Genomic DNA, 27,878 nt, shown 5'->3' on the forward strand with positions numbered 1-27,878 from the left:
GGGCCACAGTGGCGGCTCATGGCGAGGCCAGGGAAAAGCAAATAGGTATTAGTTGTACTAAATTAGCTAACAACAATAAAGCCACTGTTTACCGCTTACGCTTTGAAGGAGCCGTAGGAACAGCTCCCGGCACACGTGCCTCACGTGGCCTTGGGGCCAGAATTAAAGTGGCCTCTGCAATTATAGCATAGGAGATTATCATTGCAACGTCACGCGCATCGACCAGAGCCGTGATATTCAAACTTTTTGATTGGCGTACCCCCAAAATCCATTTTTCCCTTCGTACCCCCAAAGTACGAGTATATTGCGATTATACCAGAAATAATAAATTATTGTTTAATAATGTTATTTGCTTTACATCGCACTAACTACTCTTTTACGATTTTCGGAGACGCCGCGCCTAGGTCGACGGGGTTGCGTCCCCACCCTGTGATGGTCTCCACATCGCGCTTGCGTGCTGATTGGTGGCGAGTTGGACGTTAAGCGTGAAGGAATGGGTTCCAGCTTCCCGAGGTTTCTGGTTGCTACCAGAACCGATGGGCACGATTTTAAGCTGGTAAAATCGATCCCTTTTAGTAGGCACATTGAAGGCGCCTACGGCGAAGTTGAAGAACTCAAGAAAATGCGCAACGGTAGCCTGCTTTTGAAGACCCGCACAGCACTGCAAGCCGATCAGTTGCTGTGCGACCACTTTGGCGAAATCCCTGTCAAAGTGAAAGGAGCACAAAACCTTCAATCTGGTTCGTGGAGTTATTTTCCACCGTGATCTTATCTTGAACACTGACGATGAGTTGATGGAAGACATGAAGCATCGTGGCGTGGCACACGTCCGGCGCATTACGCGCAAAGTCAACGGCGAGGACGTTGCCACGAGTGCGTTCATTGTTTCCTTCAAATTGTGAGTGATACCAGAAAAAGTCAAGGTAACAACATATCGCTGCGATGTGAGGCCGTACTGTACATCCCACCTCCCATGCGCTGGTATAAATGCCAGATGTTCGGGCACATGGTATCTCGTTGCTCGAATCAGTCTGTATGTGGTACATGTGACAGGGGAGCTCACGACGCGGAGGAGTGCTCAACTCCTTACAAGTGCACTGGTCTTCACTCGCCCCGAGATCGGAACTATCCGGTATATCTTGGTAAGAAGAAGATCCAGGAGATCAAGAGCCTGGATGGTCTTTCCTACCAGGAAGCGCGCCGTAAGTTCAATGCTATGAATGCACCCGCCAAGACGTTAGACTACGCGAGTGCCTCAAGCACTCTAGAATTTAGGAGAAAATGTATCTGTCTAGAAGCCTGGCCAGGCACATATAAAAAGAGGTGGTCTTGATGATAGGGATGAGTTATTGCTTGGTTGGAGTTAAGGTTTAACAGGAGTTGTACTTGCAACGCACGTGCTGTCAGCAGTCAACTGTTTCAAATGTGTTTCAAGGTCGTAATCTCCACGTGGCTTGTGCTTAGTGATAGGCATTTGTAAATATGGCGGTTTGTTGATGTGTGTATTTTGTTTGTGGCACCAGTTGATTTTGTGTGCGTCTTTGTAGATACATCAAGGATCCTATACCCATACCTTTTTAATGCCCATACGGAGACTGCATATTTCGAACTGAGCTGACACATAGGCCTACTGACAAACAGCCAAACGAACAAACGTTTTCTGTCACATAAATCTGGCATGCAGGTTATTTGAGTTACGGTACGTTTTGTTTCACTTTCCTTGTCGCTTTGATTGCTTGTTTACATAATTCAGACACTTTCTTAATACTAAACTAAATTTTCAGCGACTTCAGGGCGACGTGTCATCAGAAACCCCCGCGACATATATAAACAACCACAGGGCAGCACATACGATATAGTACCACAAGAAAAAATACGAACTCTTTTAAATTCCGCGCGAGCCGTGTATACACTGTACGTAGAAACGCCGGTCAGCTGCGCGGTTTTCTTCACCACTTCTTTCACAGCCCACAGCGGATTCTCATCTCGTAGGCTACTGTAAACGTTCAGAACAATTTGTTTAGACTTTTTACTTAATTTCCCCCCACTTTTATTAGCTTTAATGTACCGGTATTTCACTGGTGACTCAAGTGTCACAGCATCACCCACATATCACTCACAGCTGGCAGCCGTTATGAATACTGAACATGCTATTGCAGCCAGTATTGCCAACTGTTTTCTTGGATCCATCTTGAACGTCGTAAAAATTATGCGAACTAAACAGCAATGGGATCAACTCGAACAAAGCTTAGCACGTACACAATGCAATAAGATATCAAGCTCATGTTAAATAATTATATATTTTGCAACAAATACCACCGAGTAAGGTAAGGGTGTATTCTGTCCGAAGGCAGGTCCGAACCTTCGCAGAGGTGTGTCTGAGCCGTAGTTTACGTACGGTAGGGTGGCCAGTTCCTTTCCGCCCCTCCATTCCCTTACCCCCCACCAACAGCGCGTGGCAACCCATCCAAATCTTGACCACGCCCAATGTTGCATAACCTCGGAGATCTCACGGGGTCCGAAATATCACCAAGAACGTTAACTATTCACAGCCATCTGGGTCTGAAAGATGAGAGTTGGTAACGAACCCGAATAACATACAACTTGTAATTGGTCAAGTTAGTTCATAAGAATATCTAACCAAACTGAGAGAAGCTCCTGACTTCAGAAACAAGCAGCAAACCCAGGAATTATTTACCGCTGCGGAAGCCTCTTCACTGACCAGAAGTCTGACCAACAGCAAACGGACCGCTTAGGTCTTGAGTTTACTCTCAGTATAGACAATCTATGACAGCTAATTGTGGAGCTGTTGAGGATCCAACCAGCCTTCGGGCTGATGACTGTACATACATACATACATACATACATACATACATACATACATACATACATACATACCGGTACATGATCACTTACGGTAGGCCTACTGATAGTGTTGTTAGAACTACCTGGCTGTCTTTGGCCTACAGACTGAACATCCTCGCGAATGAGTGCTTGTTTACTGTTGGTTGCCATGACAACCAAGTAGAGTTTACGCTTGGCTGTCGTGTGTTTCATGTCGAAGTGCACTGCTGTTTCCAGATCTGCTTGGCACGGCCAAGAGGGAAGTAGCGGTACATATTGCGTCTTCCCCCATTGTAATTGTATTTGCTCAATTAGCTGTTGCATAGTGAAGGAAAGAACAATATTTATACAGTATTTGACAACGTGAACGTGGACCTTGCTCAGTGGTTAGCGTACTGGTCTTCGGTTCAGAAGGCCCTGCATTCGAGTCCCGGCCGAATCGGGTATTTCCTTGGTTCAGGGTCTGGGTGTTTGTACCGTCCTCAACACGCCGGCAACTCACGCACAACACTATCCACAAATACCGCCCACCCTCAACAAGGACTGCACCAGGCTAGAAATAGCCACACGAAATAATAATATTAGTAATAATAATAATAATAATAATAATAATAATAATAATAATAATAATAATAATAATGCTGACCCCGTGGTAGGCGATATCCCCCTATGGGTGGGGGCGGTATAATAACACACACGGTATACCCTGCCTGTCGTAAGAGGCGCCTAAAGGGCCCCATGAGACTCTGAACTTGGGAGCGAGGGTTGACGACAACGAGGCCCTAGCTGAGTCCTGGCATTGCTTCCACTTACTTGTGCTAGGCTCGTCACTTTCATGTATCCTATCCGACCGCCCTTGGCCAAATCTTGTTCTTTTCCGACTCCGACGCTATTAGGTTCCGAGGCCTAGGGAGTCTTTTACTTTCAGGCCCTTCGTGGCCCTTGTCTTTCTTTGGCCGTTACCTTCATATTTCGAAGTGTCAGACACCTTCCCTTTTTTTCCTTCCTGATTGGTGTTATATAGAGGATGGCTACCTAGTTGTACTTCCTTTTAAAACAATAATAGCTTAATCACCACCAGCACCACCCCGTGGTCTAGGGATGGTCCGCCTACCTCTCATCCGGAGGCCCCGGGTTTAATTCCTGGCTAGGTGGTGGATTTTTACCTGGATCTGATAGGTGATTCGAGGTCGACTCAGCCTACTGAAGTGCAATTCGGAGATATCTGACCGTGAGATAGCGGTCCCGGTGTAAAAAGCCAAAAATAACGGCCGTGAGGATTCGTCGTGCTGACAACGCGCCACCTCGTAATCTGCAGGCCTTCGGGCTGAGCAGCGGTCGCTTGGTAGGCCAAGGCTCATCACGACTGTAACGCCATAGAGTTTGTATTATTATTATTATTATTATTATTATTATTATTATTATTATTATTATTATTATTATTATTATTATTATACTGTAGCATATAAAGCATAATGTCAAGCGACATTGGAACTACTCTAGGCTGATCTTTATTTACGTGAATTCAATTGGGAGGGAGCGGGGTTGCGTCCCCACCCACAGTGTTATTTTTGTGATGGTCTCCACGTCGCGCTTGCGTGCTGATGGGTGGCGAGTTGGACGTCGTGCACACCAGATGCCAGCAGCAGTGTGTACGATCGATACGAGGATGTCCCGCTCGCTGTGGTGACTCTCTTTGACCGTGCTCCGTGTGTTGGTTCTCTCGTAATATTGTCGTGTGGGATGTGTGTAGTGTTACTGGTAGCACCTTGGTTCAGATGAGGGCGAGCTCCTTGTTTAGTGCGCGCCAATAGTGTTCCATCAACAGAACTGAGACATGACACTGATTGCCGCTTAACAAGGATGGCGCTGGTGTCGAGGGGTCCAGGGCCACCCCTCTGGCTCCCCCTGCTGGTGGTCGTCGTGGTGGTGCTGGGACCTGTGGCCGGCGAGAAGAACAAGTACCGTGAGTATCACTGCTCAATAATACCGTCCGCGTCCTCACTCCCCTGAGTCCACCCACCGTTCACGCAAAGTAGTTCTGAAAACAGACCGGTGTAAAGATAGTTTCGTCCGGGAGCTAACTTCCAGCTTACGGAATAATGATGATCGCAATTGCATTAAGCTTGACTGTACCTTGATTCAATCTCACTTACTATACTACCATTCTGGGAGAATACATATCTTTGATGTGGTCTACCCGTTTCACCTGACATTCAGTTCTCTTAGATTTCTTCCTTATTGATATACTTTTTGTCTTGGATGCCCCGTGGTGTCGGGGTGGCGTGCCTGCCTCTTACCCGGACGCTCCGGGTTCAATTCCCGGCCCGGTCAGGGATTTTTACCTGGACCTGAGGGCTCGTTCGAGGTCCACTCAGCCTACGCGATTAGAATTGAGGAGCTATCTGACAGTGAGATAGCGGCCCCGGTCTAGAAAGCCAAGAGTAATGGGTGAGAGGATTCGTCGTGCTGACCACACGACACCTCGTAATCTACAGACCTTCGGGCTGAGCAGCGGTCAATTGGTAGGCCAAGGCCCTTCAAGGGCTGTAGTGCCATGGGGTGCTAATTTTCATACCATGTGATATTACAGAAGAATGCTGAAGGTGAGGTGGGTAGATCGAATCACAAATGAAGAGTTACTGAATAGAACTGGTGAGAGGAGATCGATTTGGCGAATAGAATGATAGGACACATCTTAAGACACCCAGGACTTGTTCAGTTAGGTTTTGAAGGAAGTGTAGGCGGTTAAAACGGTAGGGATAGACCAAGGTATGAATGTGACAAACAGATTAGAGTAGATGTAGGATGCAGTAGTTAAACAGAAACGAAAAGTTTAGCACAGGATAGGGTGGCATGGAGGCTGCATCAAACCAGTCTGTGGACTGATGACTCAAACAACAACTACTACAACAACAACAACAACAACAACAACTCACTGCTACTATTTTGAAGTTGCATACTTTCAGTACAGTCTGCCAATAAAACGAAGTCGTCGGTATAGGCCAAACTGCTTACCACATTTCAACCTAAGTGAATCCCTTCATACCTTCCAGCAGGTGATCGATATGAACTATGAACAACAAAGGTGAAATACTACAGCCTTGTTTACTTCCTGTAAGGGTCTTGAACAAAGAATTCATTCTAGCATCAATTCTCATTATAATCCATTAACTGCTTTTAATAAATCTATCCTTAATCCCATAATCCTTCAGTACGGTTAACATATTTTCTTCCCGGCCTGAGTGGCTCAGACGGTTGAGGCTCTGGCCTTAGACCCAAACTTGACAGGTTCGATCCTGGCTCAGTCCGGTGGTATTTGAAGGTGCTCAAATACGTCAGCATCGAGTCGGTAGATTTACTGGTACGTAAAATAACTGCTGCGGGACAAAATTCCGGCACCTCGGCGTCTCTGAAACCTTCAGAAGTAGTTATTGGGAAGTATAAACATTATTATTATTATTATTATTATTATTATTATTATTATTATTATTATTATTATTATTATTATTATTACATTTTTCCCTCGGTACTCTGTCATGTACCTTCTGTAGATCTACGAAACATAAATATCTGTTCCTCTTGTAGCATTTTTAATTACCTAATGCATACTGAAAAACTGATCCTGACAACTCCTCTGTGGTCTGAAACTACAGTGGCCTAGGTAGCGTCAAATTAAAATGCTTGCACACATTAGCTGAGTCTATTATTTATTTATTTATTTATTTATTTATTTATTTATTTATTTATTTATTTATTTATTTATTTATTTATTTATTTATTTATTTATTGTATGGCTTTTAGAGCAGGAGTATCCGAAGCATGTTCCACCATGGGTGACCTGCGTGTCTAGATGTGGGATGATACTAATAATGAGGTAGGGAAAGGGTGAAACCCTGTACCGGCAAACCCCTGTGGGTGAAGGCGGCATAATAACACACACGGTATCCCCTGCCTGTCGTAAAAGGTGACTAAAAGGGGCCCCGGGGCTCTCAACTTAGGAGCGTGGGTAGGCGACCACGGGGCCATGAGCTGAGTCCTGACATTGCTTCCACTTGCTTGTGCCAGGCTCCTCACTTTCATCTACCCTATCCGACCTCCCTTGGTCAACTCTTGTTCTTTTCCGATCCCGACGGTATTAGGTTGCGAATCCTAGCGAGTCTTTCATTTTCACGCCTTTCGTGGTCCTTATCATCCTTTGGCTGATATCTTCTTTTTTCGAAGTGTTGGATCCCTTCCATATTTTCTCTCTGATTAGTGCTATATAGATGATGGTTGCTAAGTTGTACTTCATCTTAAAACAATAACCACCACCACCTGTACCAGCACATGGCCTAATCCTGTCGAATAGCACCAAGGGTTCTGCTCAAGGCTTAACGTCTCCATCCGACGGATGAATCACCATCAATAGCGTCATATGCCTTCATTCCATATAAACACTGTGGAGGGTTTTGGAATTGAATACGGGTTTTCGGCACACAATCTAGTGATTATAAATTGTATACCACCACTTCTCCTACCCTACCGGTCAATATTGTGATGGTGAAGGTGTTTTCGACCAACGGGACTCGAACCGGCTAACTACGGTATCAGACCATAGAGACTAGACACTTTAACGATCATAGCCACGAGATGGACTACCTTCTTCTTCTTCTTCTTCCTATTATTATTATTATTATTATTATTATTATTATTATTATTATTATTATTAGACTATTATTTATAATTTAATTACAGCATCTGGTGTTTACAGTGCGCTATGTCTTCTAGTATGGGCTGAAACATGAAAGTGACAGTCAGTCCCTGTTCTGAAGGGTGTGTAGGGTTGCTAATACGCACAGCTGGCAGTTGGTGTGTCCGTTTCACTGGCCTTACCAGACTGATATGTAAAAGCAACTTGTGGCCCACTCCTCATTTCCCTAGTACGCCTGCTCAGTGATGGTGGTAGTGGTTGTGGTGATTGTTGTTTTAAGATGAAGTGCAACTGGGCAACCATTCTCTATATACACTAATCAGAGGGAAAGCATGGAATCGATCCGACACATCGAAAAAGTAAGATATCGGACAAAGGAAGACAAGGACCACGAAGGGCGTGAAAATGAAAGACTCGCTAGGATTCGCAACCTAATACCGGGAGGTCAGATAGGATAGGTGAAAGTGAGGAGCCTGGCATAAGTAAATGGAAGCAATGCCAGGACTCATCTAAGGGTCCCGTGATCGTCAACTCAGGCTTCTAAGTTGAAAGCCAGTGGGGACCCTTTTCGTCGCCTCTTACGACAGGCAGGGTATACCAGCCGGGGTGCTCAGTGATGCCTAGGCCATCTATAACAACTGGTGGCGGAAATGTTGAGAATCGACCACCCTTCAGGCTGACTACTCAATATACACTACATCTCGTTATCCTGTGATAATGCGCTCAGCTGTGCCATTTAGCGTACACCTTCGTTTGAATTACTGCTAATGATTTTGATGTTTCACCATGAAATACGAAGGAATTTGGCTGCGTAAGGTATATTTCAAATCATTTCGTTTCTTGAGCATTATTTGCTGGAGACTGTTGATATATTGAAGCCACCTGTAGCATACAACTGCGACAAAGATGTTCAGAAGAAAACAAACGATGAGTGAATGGAGTGTCATGAAGACCACCAGTCTGAGTAAGTGATTGTATTATGATATGTTTATGTGCTTTTATAATTACAGAGCTACATACTGAGTCGTCGTAATTTGAAATACATTCTGCCGGTGGTTGATGTTCATGAGGAGTGGGGGATGAGGTGAAACGAAATTATATGGATGATTTTTACGGCCAGATGCCCTTCCTGATGCCATCCTCAGTTGAGAGCCAATGGAAATTAAATGAATGATGGTGAATGAAACGGAGTAGGGAGATAGAATCGACTGTGGCCTGTGAATAGGAAATGTCCGAGTGGGGTCCCGCTACCCAGCCGTCCACTCCGTTTGGTGTTGAGGTGTCTCGCCCACTCGACGATTTGCGTGCAGTGAATGGTCAGCGTTCAGAGGGCTCCGGGAATGTTTGTGTTCCTCCGAGTACAGACTGTACGCACCACGTAGCAACATGTACAGTCACGTGTCGCATGGTCAACTTCTTTTTTAAAATATTATTCACATTTTTTCAAACCTCGAAGTGGGACAATTGTTTCACTGTCGTTGAATGCAGAATTTCTTTCCTTGAGGATAAGATTAAGAGGCACATTGATGTAGATTTTAGAAAAATTTTAAAATAATATAGTTTTTGCTGGTTTTCCGCCCGTAACCTGATCAATTTTTAATAAGTGTAATCATCTTTGTTCATCCTCGAGAATGCCTACATCTGAAAAGTTTGAAGTCAATCTTCCAATTAAATATGAGGTCAAATAATAACTTGATTCTTTGTTTTGCGTTCAATAAAAGGGCAAAGAACACAAATAAAATAATAAACTACTGGGAATTTTTGCACAAAATTTGGTAGAAACACGAAGGATGAACCTAAAAATAAAAAAAATGAAGATTATCTAGTACGGTATAAAGCCACTCAACGGCGACGGAAGCTGGGATCGTAGACAGTCCGTGAACGTGCCACATGACGACTTTCGTCACAAATCTATGCTAGGGTGAATTTTGACTGAAATCTTCAACTCCCACAGTTGTGGTGGTGGTGGTAGTGGTGATTTTTATTTTAAGAGGAGGTACAACTAGGTAATCATCCTCTCCGAACAAATTAATGGAAAAGAAATGTCAAATAAAACAAAATTATCTAGCTACCACCCCCCGTGAAGTGCCTTGGCCTACCAAGCGACCGCTGTTCAGCCCGAAGTCTTGCAGATTACGAGATGTCGTGTGGTCAGTACGACGAATTCTCTCGCCGTTATTCTTGGCTTTCTAGAACGGAGCCGCTATCTCACCGTCAGATAGCTCCTCAATTCTAATCACGTAGGCTGAGTGGACCTCGTACCAGCCCTCAGTTCCAGGTAAAAGTCCCTGACCTGGCCGCGAATCGAACCCGGAGCCTCCGGGTAAGAGGCAGGCACGCTACCCCTACACCACGGGGCCGGCTTCTAGCTACCACCGCTAACCATTAAATACAAGTTTGAAAATATTGATCAATCATTTTTTTTAACCTGTAGATGTTTTTCTTTATGCAACACAAAAAAAAAAAGTATTCCTTTCATTACAAATGTTGCTTATAGACGTTAATTTTGGACAGAGTGCCCCACATATTGTGCGTTTTCTTTTAATGAAATAATTACAAATGTCCAATTTCTGCTTCTTTACTACACAATTTCAAACAAATTATAGTCTATTAGTTTAAGTGGCAAAGGAAGTAGTCTTTTCACTGGAAGATTTCCAGGAATAGCGTGCACCTGCTTGGAACTTTAAAACTTCGGTAGAATGAAAATAATTACGTTTTCTGAAACAGGAAGATTTGAAGATTTTTTAAGCCAAAATTTTAAAAAATGGATATTTTGGATGGAAGTGGCCAAAATTTCAATGGAGAAGTAGAACTAGGTAGATAATCAGAAGGGAATTTCATGAGCGAAGACATCGGCATAAGAAATGGAAGAGTCACGGAGAGAGTGAAAATGAAAGGCATCCTGAATATTTTGGAAGTAAACAAGAGTTGACCGTGGGACCACAAGACGACAGAGCGGCTTATCGAACAGGTCTTGCGTCAAGCCACCATCTCGCGAACCACCGAGCACTGCCCCGGTAGTACCACCACGCTGCACTCTTCCTTACCTTTTCCAAACATTTCGGGTCGACACTTAATGAGGATTTGGTTCAATTTTACGGCCGGAGTCTTTACTTATCATCCTGTGGGTTTGGGCGGTGAAAAAACATCCATGGTGGCCCTGCCTGTCATAAGAGGTGACTAAAAGGGGAACCAAGGAATCTCAACTTGGGAGCGCAGGTTGGTAACCACGGTTCCCTTAACTGAGCCTAGCATTGCAACCACTTACTTGTGCCATGCTCCTCACCGACAGCGATGGTATTAGAGCATTCGAAGCTTAGGGAGTCTTTCATTTTCACGCCCTTCGTGGCCCTTGTCTGTCATTGTCCGATACCTTTATTTTACAAAGATCGAATGCCTTAAAATTTTCTCTACCGAGCTAGTTGGCCGTGCGGTTAGATGTGCGCACCTATCAGCTTGCATTCGGGAGATAGTGGGTTCGAAACCCAGCCCTGAATATGGTTTTCCGTGGTTTCACATTTCACACCAGGAAAATGCTGGGGCTGTACCTTCATTAACGCCACGACCGCTCTTCCCACTGTTAGTCCTTTCCTACCCCATCGCCGCCATACGACCTGTCTGTGTCGGTGCGACGCAAAGCAAATTGTAAAAACAAAAAACAAAAAATCTCTATGATTAGTGTTAATGGAGGATATTGCCCAGTTGTAGTTGTAGTTCCTCTTAAAACAATAATCACCACCACCACTCAAGCCGAGGTAAGGCTGACTCCATTTATTTCGGACATACCTGGTATTGTATATATCGCAAAGCTTCCTCCTATACTGTTGTAAGTAACTTGCGTGGCACTCCTAATGCGGTAGATCATTTCATTATGGACAACCTCGAAGAATGTTGTTCGTACACAGACGTATTGTTGTAACCTGATTCAGACGTCATAGTGTCTGCTGAGAAACTGCGTAACATACGAAAAGTGTTCCCTACCGATTTAGCTGACACCAGTGTTGTGCACAGGGAACTTCAAAACCTCTGACTGAAGGGGGGGTCAGTGATCAGACTAATTTTTGAAATCTTTTGTTCATGATTCTGGGATTCTTTGAAGGGAATGTCACCTTTCAGATCTGCAATCAGATGCTATGCTGTTGCGTTTTACCGTCCTTTTCTATGGTTTCGAAAGCTGGACGTCGTATTCGAGATGTACTTGTACAGAATAATGCTCGGAATATCCTGGATAGAAAAGAAAACTATTGAACAAGTCCTTTGACTAATGGGTACAAGCGCAGTATATTGGATGTATAACGGTATGGACTTCCCCAAATCATCACTGAGCACAAACATCGAAGGAAGAAAGTCCGTGGGAAGACCGAGTATTTCCTGGCTCAATGACTTAAGCCGTGGGCTCGGACGAACACCATCGGAATTTTTGAGAGCCGCTGTTCAACGGGTAATCACAATTAGCTCGATCACCTACCCTTGGAAAGAGTTGATGCTCTAAGAAGAAGAAGGTGATGATGAAGAAAGAGTGAACATTAGGTGAAAAAGTTCTGGATAATCATTAGGCGAGGTACAGCATTTTGTTGCTGCACCATCTACGCACTGTATTGTTCCCTCAGTGGAAGATTCTGCGTAACAAGACACGACTGAACTGTGGAAATTACCCAAACAGTTTTCCAGTAGTTCTGTCAATAGCTTCACGACTCTGCATTCTTCTCCTTTTCTGATAAAATTAGCGCCGATGAATAACATAGTACCGCCTTTTCCCAGTTAGCCATAGCATACTTCACTAACGTAGACATAGAACTGATAAAACTTTGGGGCGAACTGGAGGAAAACCTGTACAACAGCTGCAGGTCTTCAGTTCATCTCCACCATGAACTGCGTCGTGTGTTTGCCGACCTTGTGTCTCCTCTGTGGTTGAAGATGACAGTTCTTCTCCATGAACTGTACAGTGTGTTTGCCGACCTTGTGTCTCCTCTGAGGTCGGTGCTGACAGTTCTTCTCCATGAACTGTGCAGTGTGTTTGCCAACCTTGAGCTTCCTCTGAGGCTGATGCTGACAGTTCTTCTCCATGAACTGTGCAGTGTGTTTGCCAACCTTGAGCTCCCTCTGAGGCTGATGCTGACAGTTCCTCTCCATGAACTGTACAGTGTGTTTGCCGACCTTGAGCTTCCTCTGAGGTCGATGCTGACAGTTCTCCACCATGGACTGTGCAGTGTGTTTGCCGACCTTGTGTCTCCTCTGAGGTCGGTGCTGACAGTTCTTCTCCATGAACTGTGCAGTGTGTTTGCCGACCTTGAGCTCCCTCTGAGGCTGATGCTGACAGTTCTTCTCCATGAACTGTGCAGTGTGTTTGCCAACCTTGAGCTTCCTCTGAGGTCGATGCTGACAGTTCTCCACCATGGACTGTGCAGTGTGTTTGCCGACCTTGTGTCTCCTCTGAGGTCGGTGATGATGATGATGATGATGCTTGTTGTTTTAAGGGGCCTAACATCGAAGGTCATCGGCCCCTAATGGAACGAAATGAATGACATGAGACGTGAGGTTAAAATTTTAAAAAGTATCCACTGACTAGAGTTAAAAAAGAATGGTGATGAAGAAAAATGAGGGTGAGATTAAAACAGTCAGTGGATCTAATACGCAATGCCTTATGTTCTATTAAAATAAGAGAAAGTACAGGAAATCGAAGGAATAAGGCATTGCCCAGTAATACAGATATTAACACATAATTTACGTTAGACGTTCAAAACAGATTAAAATGCGCAACACAAACTAATATGAAGTCAATGAGATAAAAGCGCAACTGACATAAACAACACTAGGACAAAGGACATCATCACACACGATAAAACAGACCGCTATCCCTCATAAAGCGGATGACGAGGTCTGCTGACTGCTCGTCATCGCGCAAGATAAGAGAGATAGATCTCGGAAGGTTAATACTACGGCGTAGATCGACCAGGTCCACGCACTCCGTAAGGATGTGTACCACGGTAAGATGGTCGCCGCAGGTACACACCGGAGGGGGTTCTCCTTTCAGTAGATGGGAGTGCGTCAAGATACCGTGGCCGATGCGAAGGCGACATAATACCACGGCTTCCCTCCGCGAAGCCCGAAGGGAAGTCCTCCATACCTTCGTTGTTCCTTTTATCGCTCTCAGCTTATTGGGAAGTGGGATGGCCTGCCACTCCATCTCCCAATGAGACATAACCAGATGTCTCAGCTGAGAGCGAATATCACTTGCTGGAACCTTGAAAGGCAACGGGGGCAGTGTAACTGCCTCCTTGGCAGCCCCATCTGCTAACTCGTTTCCCTCTATGCCCATGTGGCTGGGGAGCCACACAAACGTAATTCTGGTGCCGGCATCCGAACACCCGGCCAGCAGGTCCTGGATCCGCTGCACCAGAGGGTGTCGAGGGAAACAGGTATCAACAGACTGAAGCGAACTCAAGGAGTCAGTACACACAAGAAAGTGTCGGCGCACATTGTCTAGTGCGTACCGCAGAGCCTCACAGATAGCATAGAGCTCTGCCGTGTACACACTACAGGTGTCCGGGAGAGCAAAAAGAAACCGATCATTGTCGACAACGAACGCACAGCCCACCTTCGTATCTGTCCTTGAACCATCCGTGTAAACGACGACTGAACCTGGATAGCGGCCAACAACGGACAGGTAGATCCTCCGATAAATCGAAGGGTCCGTGTCTCCTTTCGGGCCAGTGTGCAAATCCAGGATTATTTCAGGTCGTCGTACAACCCACGGAGGTACCCCACTTGGTTGTCTGACAAGGCAAGGAATCGAAGGTACATCAAACAATTCATAACTGCTATCCAAGCGTATCCCAACCGGCCGCGTCGCACGAGGATGAGCAGCGTACAACAAACGGTTGCCATTGTTGAATACGCAGGGATAGCTCGGATGAAGTGGCATCTGTCGCAAATTTGCAGCATACCTAAGTAGTAGTTGCTGGCGCCTCAGGTGTAAAGGCGGCACACCAGACTCAGCGAGCAGGCTAGCGATGGGGCTAGTACGAAAAGCTCCCGTCGCCAACCTAACCCCGCTGTGGTGAATACTGTTCAGCTTCGCAAGAACGCTTGGCCTTGCGGAGCCATATGCTGCACTGCCGTAGTCTAACCTGGATAAAATGTGTGCCCGATAGAATCGCAGGAGCACCACGCGGTCAGCTCCCCAATTAGTGCTGCTAAGAAACTTCAAGAGGTTAAGCCTCTTGGTGCATTGCACTTTTAGCTCCCGCACGTGTGGCTCCCACGATAATTTACTGTCAAAAAGGAGCCCAAGAAATCGGTAGGTGTCAACAACTGGAAGAACGACATTACCTAGATAAAGCTCAGGATGAGGGTGAAGTGTACGTTGACGACAAAAGTGGACAACGGAGGTCTTTGCGGCAGAAAACCGAAAGCCATGTTCTAAGGTCCACTTCTCCACCCTCCTAATAGCTTGCTGTAACTGTCGCTCTGCGACTGCCATACTGCACGAGCTATAGTGCAGAGCAAAATCATCCACATATAGGGACGGTATTACGGCTGGACCAGCAGCAGCGACAATACCGTTTATGGCAATCGCGAACAGAGTGACACTAAGAACCGATCCCTGTGGGACTCCATTTTCTTGAACGTGGTATTGCGAATATGTCCTACCTACTCGGACACGGAATAGATGGAGGGACAAAAAATTCGCAATAAATACCGGCAAGTTACCTCGGAATCTCCATTGATGCAGGACTGAAAGGATGCCATATCGCCAGGTAGTGTCGTAGGCCTTCTCCAAGTCAAAGAAGACAGCTACCAAGTGCTTTTTGCGGAGAAACGCATCCTGGATAGAGCTCTCCAGGCGTACCAAGTGGTCTGTGGTGGATCGAGCGGCTCTAAATCCACATTGGTACTCGGACAAGAGTCCTTGTTTCTCCAGACACCACACGAGTCTGCGATTTACCATCCTCTCAAATAGCTTACACAGGCAATTTGTAAGACAAATCGGTCTGTAACTTCCTGCATACTTAGGATCTTTGTCAGGCTTGAGGACAGGGATGACTATGCCCTCTCGCCACTGAGACGGAAAATCACCCTCTGTCCAGATTCGGTTGAACACACGAAGGAGATATAGTAAACTATCATCACTAAGGTGTTTCAACATCTGGTTATGGATGTTGTCCGGTCCAGGAGACGTGTCCTTGCAAAGCGCTAAGGCGCTGCGGAGTTCCCACTCCGTAAAGGGCACGTTGTAGTCCTCTGAAGCTTGGGTGGCAAAACTAAGGTGATGACGTTCTGCCTCCTGCTTCAGAGGGAGGAAATCAGGATTGTAATTCCCGGAGCCAGAGACATCCGCGAAATGACTAGCGAGATGGTTAGCAATCGCGAGGGGATCAGTGGCGACACTGCCTGCAATGGAAATTCCCGGTACAGCAGATGATCCTTGAATACCCGAAATTCGTCGAAGTTTCGTCCACACTTGAGAGGATGGAGTATGTGACGTCATGGACGACACATATCTCTCCCATGAAGCCTTCTTACTTTGTCGAATAAGAACTCGCGCCTTAGCGCGGAGTTTCTTAAATGTTACCAAGTTGGCCACAGTAGGCTGTCTACGGTAACGCTTATGAGCGCGACGGCGTTCTTTGATGGCTGCTGCTATTTATCGTTCCACCAAGGAACGAGTTTTCGGCGAGGAGTCCCCGAGAAAAACGGAATGGACTCCTCAGCAGCAGCAAGAATAACTTGGGTGATGTAAGTTATTTCCTCGCCGACGGTCCGCCTGACATCATCGCTAAAGACAGCTAGTGATGTGTACTTTGGCCAATCAGCATGTTTAAGAATCCATCGAGGGGGAGCCTCGACGGGTTTATGATTCAACAAGGTAAGAACGATGGGAAAATGGTCACTGTCACAGAGATCATCGTGTGCATTCCACCGAAACAGTGGAACCAACGTTCGGCTGCATAGACTAACGTCTATGCGAGAATATGTGCCGTAACGTACACTAAAGTGAGTTGGTTCCCCTGTGTTCAAAATACATAAATCCAGATCTGATAGGAGTGCTTCCAGCTCTCTTCCTCGGGGGCAAGGTGTCTCAGAGCCCCATATGGGGTGATGGGCGTTAAAATCGCCTAATAAGAGGAAGGGTGGTGGAAGCTGATCCATAAGATCAGCGACATCATTGATGTTCAGATGCTGGCCTGGTGGAAGATAAACATTACACACTGTTGCTATGACAGGCAGCGAGACGCGAACAGCTACAGCCTCAAGAGGGGTTCTTAATGGAACCTCTTCGCTGTAGCTATCAGAACGTACAAAAATGCCAACGCCTCCGGAAGCCCGGTGAGCATAGTATCGTTCTGTCGAGTATAGTTTGAAATTCCTCAAGACCGTGTGATGACCAGGTCTGAAATTGGTCTCCTGAAGACAGACTATACTCGCTGCGTACTCACTAATAAGCTGACGTAACTCAGCAAGATGCCTGCCATAACCGTTACAATTCCACTGTAACAGTGCCATAGTGTGGACTATAAAAGGAGTGTTAGGTGATGAGCGACAAAATGCTCGTAAGCCTAAACACTATCTAGTTCTACATCCGTAGATGTAGAGGACAGCGCGACATCCATCCCGTCATCAAAAGATGGCAGGGGTGCCGTCCAGAACTTCGACGCTTTTCGGGCGCGAGGGGGTCCCCTACGAGGAGAGCGCGCAGGTTTGGGAGCAGGAGTGCCTCCCGGCGCAGACTCATATCCCCCAGATGGAGGGCATGACTTCTCCTTCTCAGGGGAAGTCCGAGAGCGCTCAGGACGGGCGCTCTTCTTCCCCTTTTTCTTTTCAAGTTTAGACGGGCTGGGAGATGGTTTCCCAGCCCTGGTCAACGAAGCCGCCTCCGCCGGCTGGGGCACGACTTTCGTCGACCTCCTAGGGGGGGGGAGACTTAGTCTTCCCCCCTTGCTGTGCCGGCTGGCAGTTCCCAGCCGGCACAGACTTCTAGTTGGTCGAAGGTGGGGTGGTCCCCCCCTTCGAGCTTTGACTATTTGCGACGTTGCTGGGAACAGCAACAGTCGCCTTGGGCGCAGCGGTCTGGACAGGTGTCTTGGTCGTAAATGACGAACCTGGAAGACTCTGAGCTATCAAGCTATAGTCGAGTGTACGGGCAGGTGTATTCATAGAATGAAACTTACGGCGCGCTTCCTGGTAGGAAAGACCATCCAGGGTCTTGATCTCCTGGATCTTCTTCTCACTCAGGTATGTCGGACAATTCCGATCCCGAGGAGAATGAAAACCGGAGCAGTTAGTGCACTTGTATGGAGTTGTGCACTCCTCCGCGCCGTGAGCTACTCGTCCACATGTACCACATACAGCCTGATTCGAACAGCGAGATACCATATGTCCGAATCGCTGGCATTGATAGCATCGCATAGGAGGCGGGATGTACGGCCTCACATCGCAACGATAAGTTGTTACCTTGACTTTCTCTGGTAACACTGACAACTTGAAAGAGACAATGAAGGCACCAGTGGCAACGTCTTCACCGTTGACCTTGCGCGTAATGCGCCGGACGTGTGTCACGCCAAGGTTCTTCATGTCTTCCATCAACTCGTCGTCAGTGTTCAAAATAAGGTCGCGGTGAAAGATGACTCCGCGAACCAGGTTCAAGGACTTATGCTCCTCCACTTTGACGGGGATTTCGCCAAAGTGCTCGCACTTAAGCAACTGATCAGCTTGCAGTGCTGTACGAGTCTTTAGAAGCAAACTACCGTTGCGCATTTTCTTAAGTTCCTCCAGTTCGCCATAGACGCCTTCGATGTGTCTACTAAACAGGATCGACTTCACCAGCTTAAAATCCTGCCCATCGGTTCTGGTAGCGACCAGAAACCTAGGGAAGCTGGATCCCATTCCTTCACGCTGCGCATGTTCCCAGGGAGTTGAACCTCTCATGGAAGCAAAAGTTAAAGACTTAGGTGGGCGACCACCTTGTGAGAGCCGACTTCGTTTGGAAGCCATGCCCGATAGCATCCTCCCCGAAAGCCACCCACTCCGATCAGGGGTCTCTGTAGCCGAACCAAGCAGCCAAGGCAATACCCACCTGGTCGTAGCAGGTATTGCCCGGGGTCCGATGTTGAACGATGCCTAATACGGGATGACTGAGGCAATGAGCACTAGGACTCCCTTCCTCCAGTCACCCGCAATAGCATGTACCCCATAGCGTGTACAGAGCACTAACAATAGAAAAAATAAATAAAAATAATTAATAATAATATGTCCTTCTGGCATTCGGCTGTGCGGGGACCTGCGTTGTCAGGCGGATACCACTGCCCGGGTACATGACACTCCCACCCGCCGCGTCCTGGGTGGTTGCTGGCACGGGCTTTCGAGCGTAGTCGCACACATAGGAGCTCCATCGCCGGGCAGCACGCACATCAAATTTTGAATGGTCTACATCTGACCCTCAGAAAAATAATAAAAAATAAAGAGGGGACCATGGCCACATGACCCTTTAAGTCGCCTTCTACGACAGGCAGGGATTACCTGTGAATGTACTCGACCCCTCCCATCCACAGGAGGTCCAAAACGTTATACCAAACCGCAATCCATGTCCGCGCCGAGGTCGCCCCTTTTAGTCGACTCATACGACAGGCAGGGGGTACCGCGGGTGTATTCTACATGTGCGTCCCCCACCCGCGGGGGGGTAGTGTGTTTGGTCCGCGAGAGGTATTTTATTTCCCTCAAGTCCGCCGGCAAGCCGGTTAGGACCACCCTATCCGCCACCTGGGACGCGCCACGTGGGAGTATCACCTCTCCCCCTGCTACGCCTGCGTAGCAGGTTCGTGGCTCTGAGGTCGGTGCTGACAGTTCTTCTCCATGAACTGTACAGTGTGTTTGCCGACCTTGTGTCTCCCCTGAGGTCGGTGCTGACAGTTCTTCTCCATGAACTGTGCAGTGTGTTTGCCAACCTTGAGCTTCCTCTGAGGCTGATGCTGACAGTTCTTCTCCATGAACTGTGCAGTGTGTTCGCCGACCTTGTGTCTCCTCTGAGGTCGGTGCTGACAGTTCTTCTCCATGAACTGTACAGTGTGTTTGCCGACCTTGTGTCTCCCCTGACGTCGGTGCTGACAGTTCTTCTCCATGAACTGTGCAGTGTGTTTGCCAACCTTGAGCTTCCTCTGCGGCTGATGCTGACAGTTCTTCTCCATGAACTGTGCAGTGTGTTTGCCAACCTTGAGCTTCCTCTGAGGCTGATGCTGACAGTTCTTCTCCATGAACTGTGCAGTGTGTTTGCCAACCTTGAGCTTCCTCTGAGGCTGATGCTGACAGTTCTTCTCCATGAACTGTGCAGTGTGTTTGCCAACTTTGAGCTTCCTCTGAGGCTGATGCTGACAGTTCTTCTCCATGAACTGTATAGTGTGTTTGCCGACCTTGTGTCTCCTCTGAGGTCGGTGCTGACAGTTCTTCTCCATGAACTGTGCAGTGTGTTTGCCGACCTTGTGTCTCCTCTGAGGTCGGTGCTGGCAGTTCTTCTCCATGAACTGTGCAGTGTGTTTGCCAACCTTGAGCCTCCTCTGAGGCTGAGGCTGACAGTTCGTCTCCATGAACTGTGCAGTGTGTTCGCCGACCTTGTGTCTCCTCTGAGGTCGATGCTGACAGTTCTTCTCCATGGACAGTGCGGTGTGTTTGCCGACCTTGTGTTTCCCCTGAGGTCGATACTGACAGATCTTCTCCATGGACAGTGCGGTGTGTTTGCCGACCTCGTGTTTCCCCTGAGGTCGATGCTGACAGTTCTCCACCATGGACTGTGCAGTGTGTTTTGCCGACATTGTGTTTCCTCTGAGGTCGATGCTTACAGTTCTTCTCCACTATGAACTGTGCAGTGTGTTCGCCGACCTTGTGTCTCCTCTGAGGTCGATGCTGACAGTTCTCCACCATGGACTGTGCAGTGTGTTTTGCCGACATTGTGTTTCCTCTGAGGTCGAGGCTTACAGTTCTTCTCCATCATGAACTGTTCAGTGTGTTTGCCGACCTCGTGTTTCCCCTGAGGTCGATGCTGACAGTTCTTCTCCATGGACTGTGCAGTGTGTTTGCCGACCTCGTGTTTCCTCTGAGGTCGATGCTGACAGTTCTTCTCCATGGACTGTGCTGTGTGTTTGCCGACCTCGTGTTTCCCCTGAGGTCGATACTGACAGATCTTCTCCATGGACTGTGCAGTGTGTTTGCCGACCTCGTGTTTCCCCTGAGGTCGATGCTGACAGTTCTTCTCCATGGACTGTACAGTGTGTTTGCCGACCTTGTGTTTCCCCTGAGGTCGATACTGACAGATCTTCTCCATGGACAGTGCGGTGTGTTTGCCGACCTCGTGTTTCCCCTGAGGTCGATGCTGACAGTTCTCCACCATGGACTGTGCAGTGTGTTTTGCCGACATTGTGTTTCCTCTGAGGTCGATGCTTACAGTTCTTCTCCACTATGAACTGTGCAGTGTGTTCGCCGACCTTGTGTCTCCTCTGAGGTCGATGCTGACAGTTCTCCACCATGGACTGTGCAGTGTGTTTTGCCGACATTGTGTTTCCTCTGAGGTCGAGGCTTACAGTTCTTCTCCATCATGAACTGTTCAGTGTGTTTGCCGACCTCGTGTTTCCCCTGAGGTCGATGCTGACAGTTCTTCTCCATGGACTGTGCAGTGTGTTTGCCGACCTCGTGTTTCCTCTGAGGTCGATGCTGACAGTTCTTCTCCATGGACTGTGCAGTGTGTTTGCCGACCTCGTGTTTCCCCTGAGGTCGATACTGACAGATCTTCTCCATGGACTGTGCAGTGTGTTTGCCGACCTCGTGTTTCCCCTGAGGTCGATGCTGACAGTTCTTCTCCATGGACTGTGCCGTGTGTTTGCCGACCTTGTGTCTCCTCTGAGGTCGATGCTGACAGTTCTTCTCCATGGACTGTGCCGTGTGTTTGCCGACCTCGTGTTTCCCCTGAGGTCGATGCTGACAGTTCTTCTCCATGGACTGTGCAGTGTGTTTGCCGACCTTGTGTCTCCCCTGAGGTCGATGCTGACAGTTCTTCTCCATGGACTGTGCAGTGTGTTTGCCGACCTTGTGTCTCCTCTGAGGTAGATGCTGACAGTTCTTCTCCATGGACTGTGCAGTGTGTTTGCCGACCTTGTGTCTCCTCTGAGGTCGATGCTGACAGTTCTTCTCCATGGACTGTGCAGTGTGTTTGCCGACCTTGTGTCTCCTCTGAGGTCGATGCTGACAGTTAAGGGCACCTGACATCAAACATGCACAGGTAGACTTTTCTGTTCTTCACTTCGTGATAGAGTATGTCTATTCATTGTAAATTACCACTGTTGCACATTTTAATATTACGTACATTGTTTTTACGATTGGTTTTATCTCGCCCTGACTCACGAAGGTCTTTTGGTGACGATGGGACAGGACAGGGTTAGGAAGTGACCGCGACATTAATTAACGTACAGTCCAGCATTTCCCTGCTCTGTAAATGGTAAACCACGGAAAACCATCTTGAGGGCTGCCGAAAGTGGGATTCGAAGCCACCATTACCGGAATGCTCCTTTCTCAGAGACCAATCAATCTCAACCCACTTGTCTGATTGCCTAAAAACTGCAAGGAAGATATGTGTGGTTTCAACCACCTCGAATGTTTGAGGGGGAAATATTCTTTTTCCAGAATCTAAGGTAAATTATATTTGGTACTCTCTTGTTAACTTGTGCACAATTAATTATGGTTCATAAAGTAATATCTTCCGTAAATTTTGAAACTATTGTCTTTTGAGTAGCTTTTCGCGTTCTAAGGCACGTATCTTACTCAAACTTCCCCTTAATTTTCACGAAATTTGGCTCACTTATTGCAAGTTTTCTTTACAATCTTTGTTTTCATATTATTTATCTACAGTAAAGTGATTTTTTTCGTAAAATAAAAAACGCAGTTTCACAATATTTTCAAATAATGGAGGCCATTTTAGGTATCGGTCTATACTTTTCTTAAAGTATAATGAAAATACCAAATTTCACAGTTTATACTAACATATGCACATAATTTCACTGTACCACTTTTAGTAAGTAAAACTATAAATTATGCAAAATATCATTGAAATACTTTATAACCTAAAATTATTGCATTTTCCTTCAAAATAATTTACAAGATTATTAAATAATATCGGGCAAATCAATTTAATCATGGTATTGGCTTTACGTCAAACTAACTACTGTTACGGTTTTCTGAGATACCGAGGTGCCGGAATTTAGTTCCGCAGGAGTTCTTTTACGTGCCAGTAAAATCTATCGACACGAGACTAACGTATTTGAGCAGCTTCAAATACCACCGGACTGAGCCAGGATGGAACCTGCCGAGTTGGAGTCAGAAGGCCAGCGCCTCAACCGTCTGAGCCACTCATTCCGGCCAAATCAAGTTACTGTATTTAGGTACAGGATATAAAAATGCTAATACCTGTAAAATTGACTTATTTTGCTAGAAATTTAAATTTTACAGAAAAAAAGGGAAATATATTGACTCATGAGCAGTTGACATAACATGAAGCTATTTAAATGGAAGAAATATAAAGTCTTATTTAGGAAAGTTTCTTCTATCCGTTGGTAATGAAATTGGAAAAAGAAAATGGATAAATAGATAGATACGGTTTATTTTAACTGGAAAAGTTGGGGACATGTGTCCCTATCTTTCTCTTAACCAGTGAAATACATAAAATAAAATAAAAATACTAAATAAATGAAAAAAGAGACTGAAACAAATTACTATCCTATTATGGTATCCTACTGTACGTAAAATATCTGTTATAATATACGATATAAATTAACAATTTGCTTCCTATTATTATTATTATTATTATTATTATTATTATTATTATTATTATTATTATTATTATTATTATTATTATTATTGTACCGGGCGGTACACCTCCACGCCGCTAATTTAAAAGTTGCACCTGTTGAAACTCCTCTGCTGGAGGAAGTCTGAACTTTATTGACGGTATTAATTTTCAAGTTTCTCAGAAGATGTCACTACCTGGAAATTTTGGAGTTTTTGAACTGTGTCATTTTCGACGTATTTTTGTTTTGCTTGTAGTAAGAAGTGTGAACTTTCTCTTCTAGAGGACACTACTGAAGATCAACAATAGTGCACCCTAGTGCGGAGTGAAAGAACTGTTTTTTGGAGAAATTTTTATTTCAAAAGTTTGTTTCTTGTTAAATTTCTTTCTGTTATTGTTTAAGTTGGCTGTATACCCCTCTCTTTCCCCTTGTTTTGTATTTACCCAATCCTGAATTTCTTTTATTAATTGCTGACCAATCCGAGGTATCTTCCCCCAACTTGAATATGTTGCTGTATCCTACCCTATAAAGACTTTGTGGGAGGGTGTTTTCATTCCCCTAACGCCTCGAACCTTCCGCGAGAGGATATAAACTGCTGATTTTAGGGTCTCCGGGCCACTTCTGTTCCATCTTTCAGTGTGTATAGTACATACCAGGGGGCGGGAAGCGCCTCTTTCTCCGGCTGCGGTCAACAACCAGGTAATGGCCAATTAATAACTTCTTTCTTTGCTAGCTCAGCAGTTTAACTCTCGGGGCGGGTCCGAAGTTTTTCCGTTATGTAACCTTCCTTAAAAATGTAAAGAATCTGGTATCTATTTTATCTTTTAAACTACGTATTGGGATAGAGAGTGCTTAACCCTCTCGATCTCCCACTCATATTGTTTTGAGGTGAACTTTTTTTCTCAACCTATTCTTCCTTAACATTATGTAAATTTGTTTCTTTTCTAAAGTCACCTCCGTAGTATGGGATTAGCCCTTGCATCAGTGGCCTAAGAGCCAAATTAGGTTTTAAAAACAAAGTGTATTAGGAGTGCAGATCGCCTCCTCTCAAATTGTTATTTTGGAGGTCATGTAATCAACCTTCTTTTCATTTAATAGACCTCAGTAGGTTGGGTATTTTACCCCTGTGTCTATGTCCAGTGAGGACAACTCGAAGATGGAGTTTGGTGTGGCCTTTGAGAGGCTTAAAGTTGAGAGCGAGTGGCTCTTTTTGAAAATTGAGTGTTGTATGCCTCGTGGAGGCTTTTCAGTGTAATTTGGAGCAAGAGCTCCTAGGCATGAATGGGGTTTTCTGCCCCTCTGTTGAAACTTGTGTTTGGGGTAAAACTGAGCTGATTGCCCAAGCATTGTGAAGTCAGGGCGCGAAGCCCAAATCCTGTAAATATTGTAACTACCCTTTTGACTTGCTACTTTGTACCTGCCATGCTTGTTATTTCCTTATTTTGAAAAGAAAATATAACCTTGTTAAATTTTAAATTAATTTTACTTTCGTAGCTTGAGACCCGTTCACACCCGCACCTTCTTTCACCTCTACCTACCGCTAAAACACGGTAACAAGTATTATTATTATTATTATGTCCGGTTCCATGGCTAAGTGGTTAGCGTGGTGGCCTTTCGTCACGGGGGTTCTGGGTTTGATTCCTGGTAGGGTCAGGAATTTTAACCATAATTGGTTAATTCGCCTAAGATGGGGACTGGGTTTATGTGCCGTCTTCATCTTCATTTCACCCTCATCACGACGCGCAGGTCGCCTACGGGTGTCAAATCAAAAGACCTGCACCAGGCTTCTCCGGAGGCCATACGGCATTTCATTTCATTGTTGTTATTATTATTATTATTACTACGTTACACAGGTATGTGACGCGGCGCGCTGGATCAATGAGCTCATCTCCCTGTTATTACAGCGAGCTATGTGATGTAATATCGCTCACATTCCTGTGACAACGTCCTTACAAAGACCTGTGGCGGTCTCTCCCTGCGTCGGTCTACTGGTTTAAGGGGAACTATGATCAGTACCGAATTTCCAAATATTATAAAGTTTAATGATAAAAATATATATAGATATATCATCATATTTCATCTCGATATTTTCCGTTTCGACGGTGATGCAATGTTTTATGTCATCCGTTCGTAATTGACGTTCCAACATCGCATGTTCTTCGGCATTAAGTGGAATTGAAACGTCATTTTTCAAGGGAATAGTTACAGTTTCAATTGCGTAATTCATTTATATATGATATTATCATCTTAATTCTGTATCAGTGTTGATAGGATGTGGCGCTACAAGTGTTATCAACAATTTTTGAATTTTCACCCATCAGATTTAATAATTTATAATTACAATATTTAATTTAGACTTCAGCTTTAGATCAATGTTGATTTAACACTTGTATTCTTATTGAAATACCACCCGTGGAACGAGGGGCGAATTCAGTACTTCACTCTTACAGAAGTACATGCCGGGAAACAGTTGGAAGCAGATGTGTTTGGTCTTTGTTAAGTAACAGTGTGCCTTGTGTTGTTCTAAAATTTCCAACTTCAGGGAAATTTCTCCTCAAGGCAAGGATTGGAATTCTGTATAACTAAGTTTATTCGTACTTCTTCTCTGAACTACATCTTTCCATCATTAATTATCTTGTATATTTCAAATATATTTTTTCTAATGACTTGTTGAACATGACTGTCAGAAATGTAGCAGTTGCCTTAATTCACATGTGTTGTTTAACTTGTAAGCAATGTTTTATACAAGTGTGTTGAGGAACTCGTATTAATTCAAGAGAACTGTGGAACACTAACTTCTCAAGAGCCCCGGTGTCTTGTGGTAATGTCAGCGTTCAATGGAGTCAGCTCTACACAGACAGTGATTAATCTTCTGTCACTCACCTCGAGTCCACACTTTCTATGGATTTGGATGAGTTTTACGGCCGCCTCTGTGAGTTGGGGCGGTAGAATATCATCCACGGCACCCCAGCCTATCGTAAAAGCCGATTAAAAGCGAGAATAGGGGCTCTGCGTTCGCGACCACGGTTTCCCTAGTTGACTGTCATTGCTTCCACGTACTTGTGTCGGGCTCTTCACTTTCGACCTCTCTTGGTCAACTCTTGTTATTTTCCGACCCCGACAGTGAACTTTCTCTCGAGCTGAATCAAGGAACAGTCATCGTGTGTTGTTGGGGCTAGCATCCCTGTGTTTAAACCTGTCTGCATGCAGCTGTTGTGTGTGAAGGGACTGACCGTGCGAGCGAAAGCGGAAGGTGGATTGTTGTCCATTCAGGCTCCACGGCTGGTGTCCTGCTGTGAGAGATTAGTAAATAGACAGCAATTAGTGGAGTGTGGTCATTTATCATTGTTTAGAACTGTGTGTGTGTGTGTGTCATCATAGAAATACATTAGAGCTATAAAACAGACAGTATGTTATTCGTAACAATATGTTAAATGTTTGTTTAATAATAATCTGGAAATGTGTTTAACAGGTCTATTGTTCAGTAAAATGTATTAAACAACATGTCAAATTTGTTTAGTACTTGTCAATGTTTTGTTTTTGGAAAAAATTGATTTTTGGTAAAATGAAAAACGTACTGCCACGTAACCTGCGAGGAGGCCCCGAGAATTGGAGCTTCTCCCTCAGGGTATCGGCAAAAGGAAGAGAAGGCCCACAAAGGTTGAGAAACGAGCGACTTTAACGCTGTTCGGAACTAAATAGGATCAGTTGTATTGAAATACAGTAATAATAATAATAATAATAATAATAATAATAATAATAATAATAATAATAATAATACAGAAAATGGCATCGTCTATGCCAGGGGAAAACAGGTGAAAAACCTGAATAACTTGATGACAAGCGTCAAGGAGAAATCACAAATACAGGCGAAACAGATTAAACAAATGCTAGTAGAAAACATGCAGAGAGTAAAGAAGGCAACTGATTTCGTGAATGAGCAGTTTGAAAAATTTCGGCGAATAACCAAGGAAGTTCAAATTAAAACTAAGAAGCTTGGTAAGGAGTTAACCAACGTGAGTACTGAAGTAAAAGATGTGCTAGATGATGCTGAATACAGTAAACAATATACCAGAATAATAAAATATTAATTTCTTGAGTACCCGAATTACCGAAAGAAATACAGTATATGAATGATATAGTCGTCAAAATGTCTATTTTGTTGGTTGTGACATGGATATTGCACACCGACTTCCATCTAAAGGGACCGATACAAAGAAGTTCATTGTAAGATTTATATACAGGTGCAGGCTACAATTTCGGAAAGAATACTGAACACGAAGAGCTAGGTTATCAGGAAGCTACACAGAGAATCTATATCAATGATCATTTTTCACCGCACAATGACGGATTTGCAAAGAGATGTAGGAACCTAAGGCAGAACATGTATGCACTGTAAGATATGTCCGAGAGCTGAGATATGGTCCAACCTTGCACATAGGGAACGAACGCAAAATAAATGAACTGGAACGGAAATATTGCTAAAGTAAAACATATCGGGAACTAGTTTTAAA

General features: G+C 45.2%; 1 protein-coding gene across 2 annotated transcripts in view; it reads left to right on the plus strand.

Moving 5' to 3' along the window:
* Positions 1-4,494: 4,494 nt before the first annotated feature.
* The window catches only part of loaf (lost and found), a 153,595-nt gene continuing 130,211 nt past the window's right edge, over positions 4,495-27,878 (plus strand). For both annotated transcript variants that reach the window (XR_011018092.1, XM_067146395.2), the window contains exon 1: positions 4,495-4,810. Coding sequence is in view for 1 of the 2 variants with exons in the window: in XM_067146395.2 (XP_067002496.1) it covers positions 4,708-4,810 (103 nt within the window). In the remaining variant the exon portion in view is untranslated. The remainder of the gene's footprint in view (positions 4,811-27,878) is intronic.

This window comes from Anabrus simplex, chromosome 4 (genome assembly GCF_040414725.1).
Source record: "Anabrus simplex isolate iqAnaSimp1 chromosome 4, ASM4041472v1, whole genome shotgun sequence".
In the NCBI taxonomy this organism is placed as follows: Eukaryota; Metazoa; Arthropoda; class Insecta; order Orthoptera; family Tettigoniidae; genus Anabrus; species Anabrus simplex.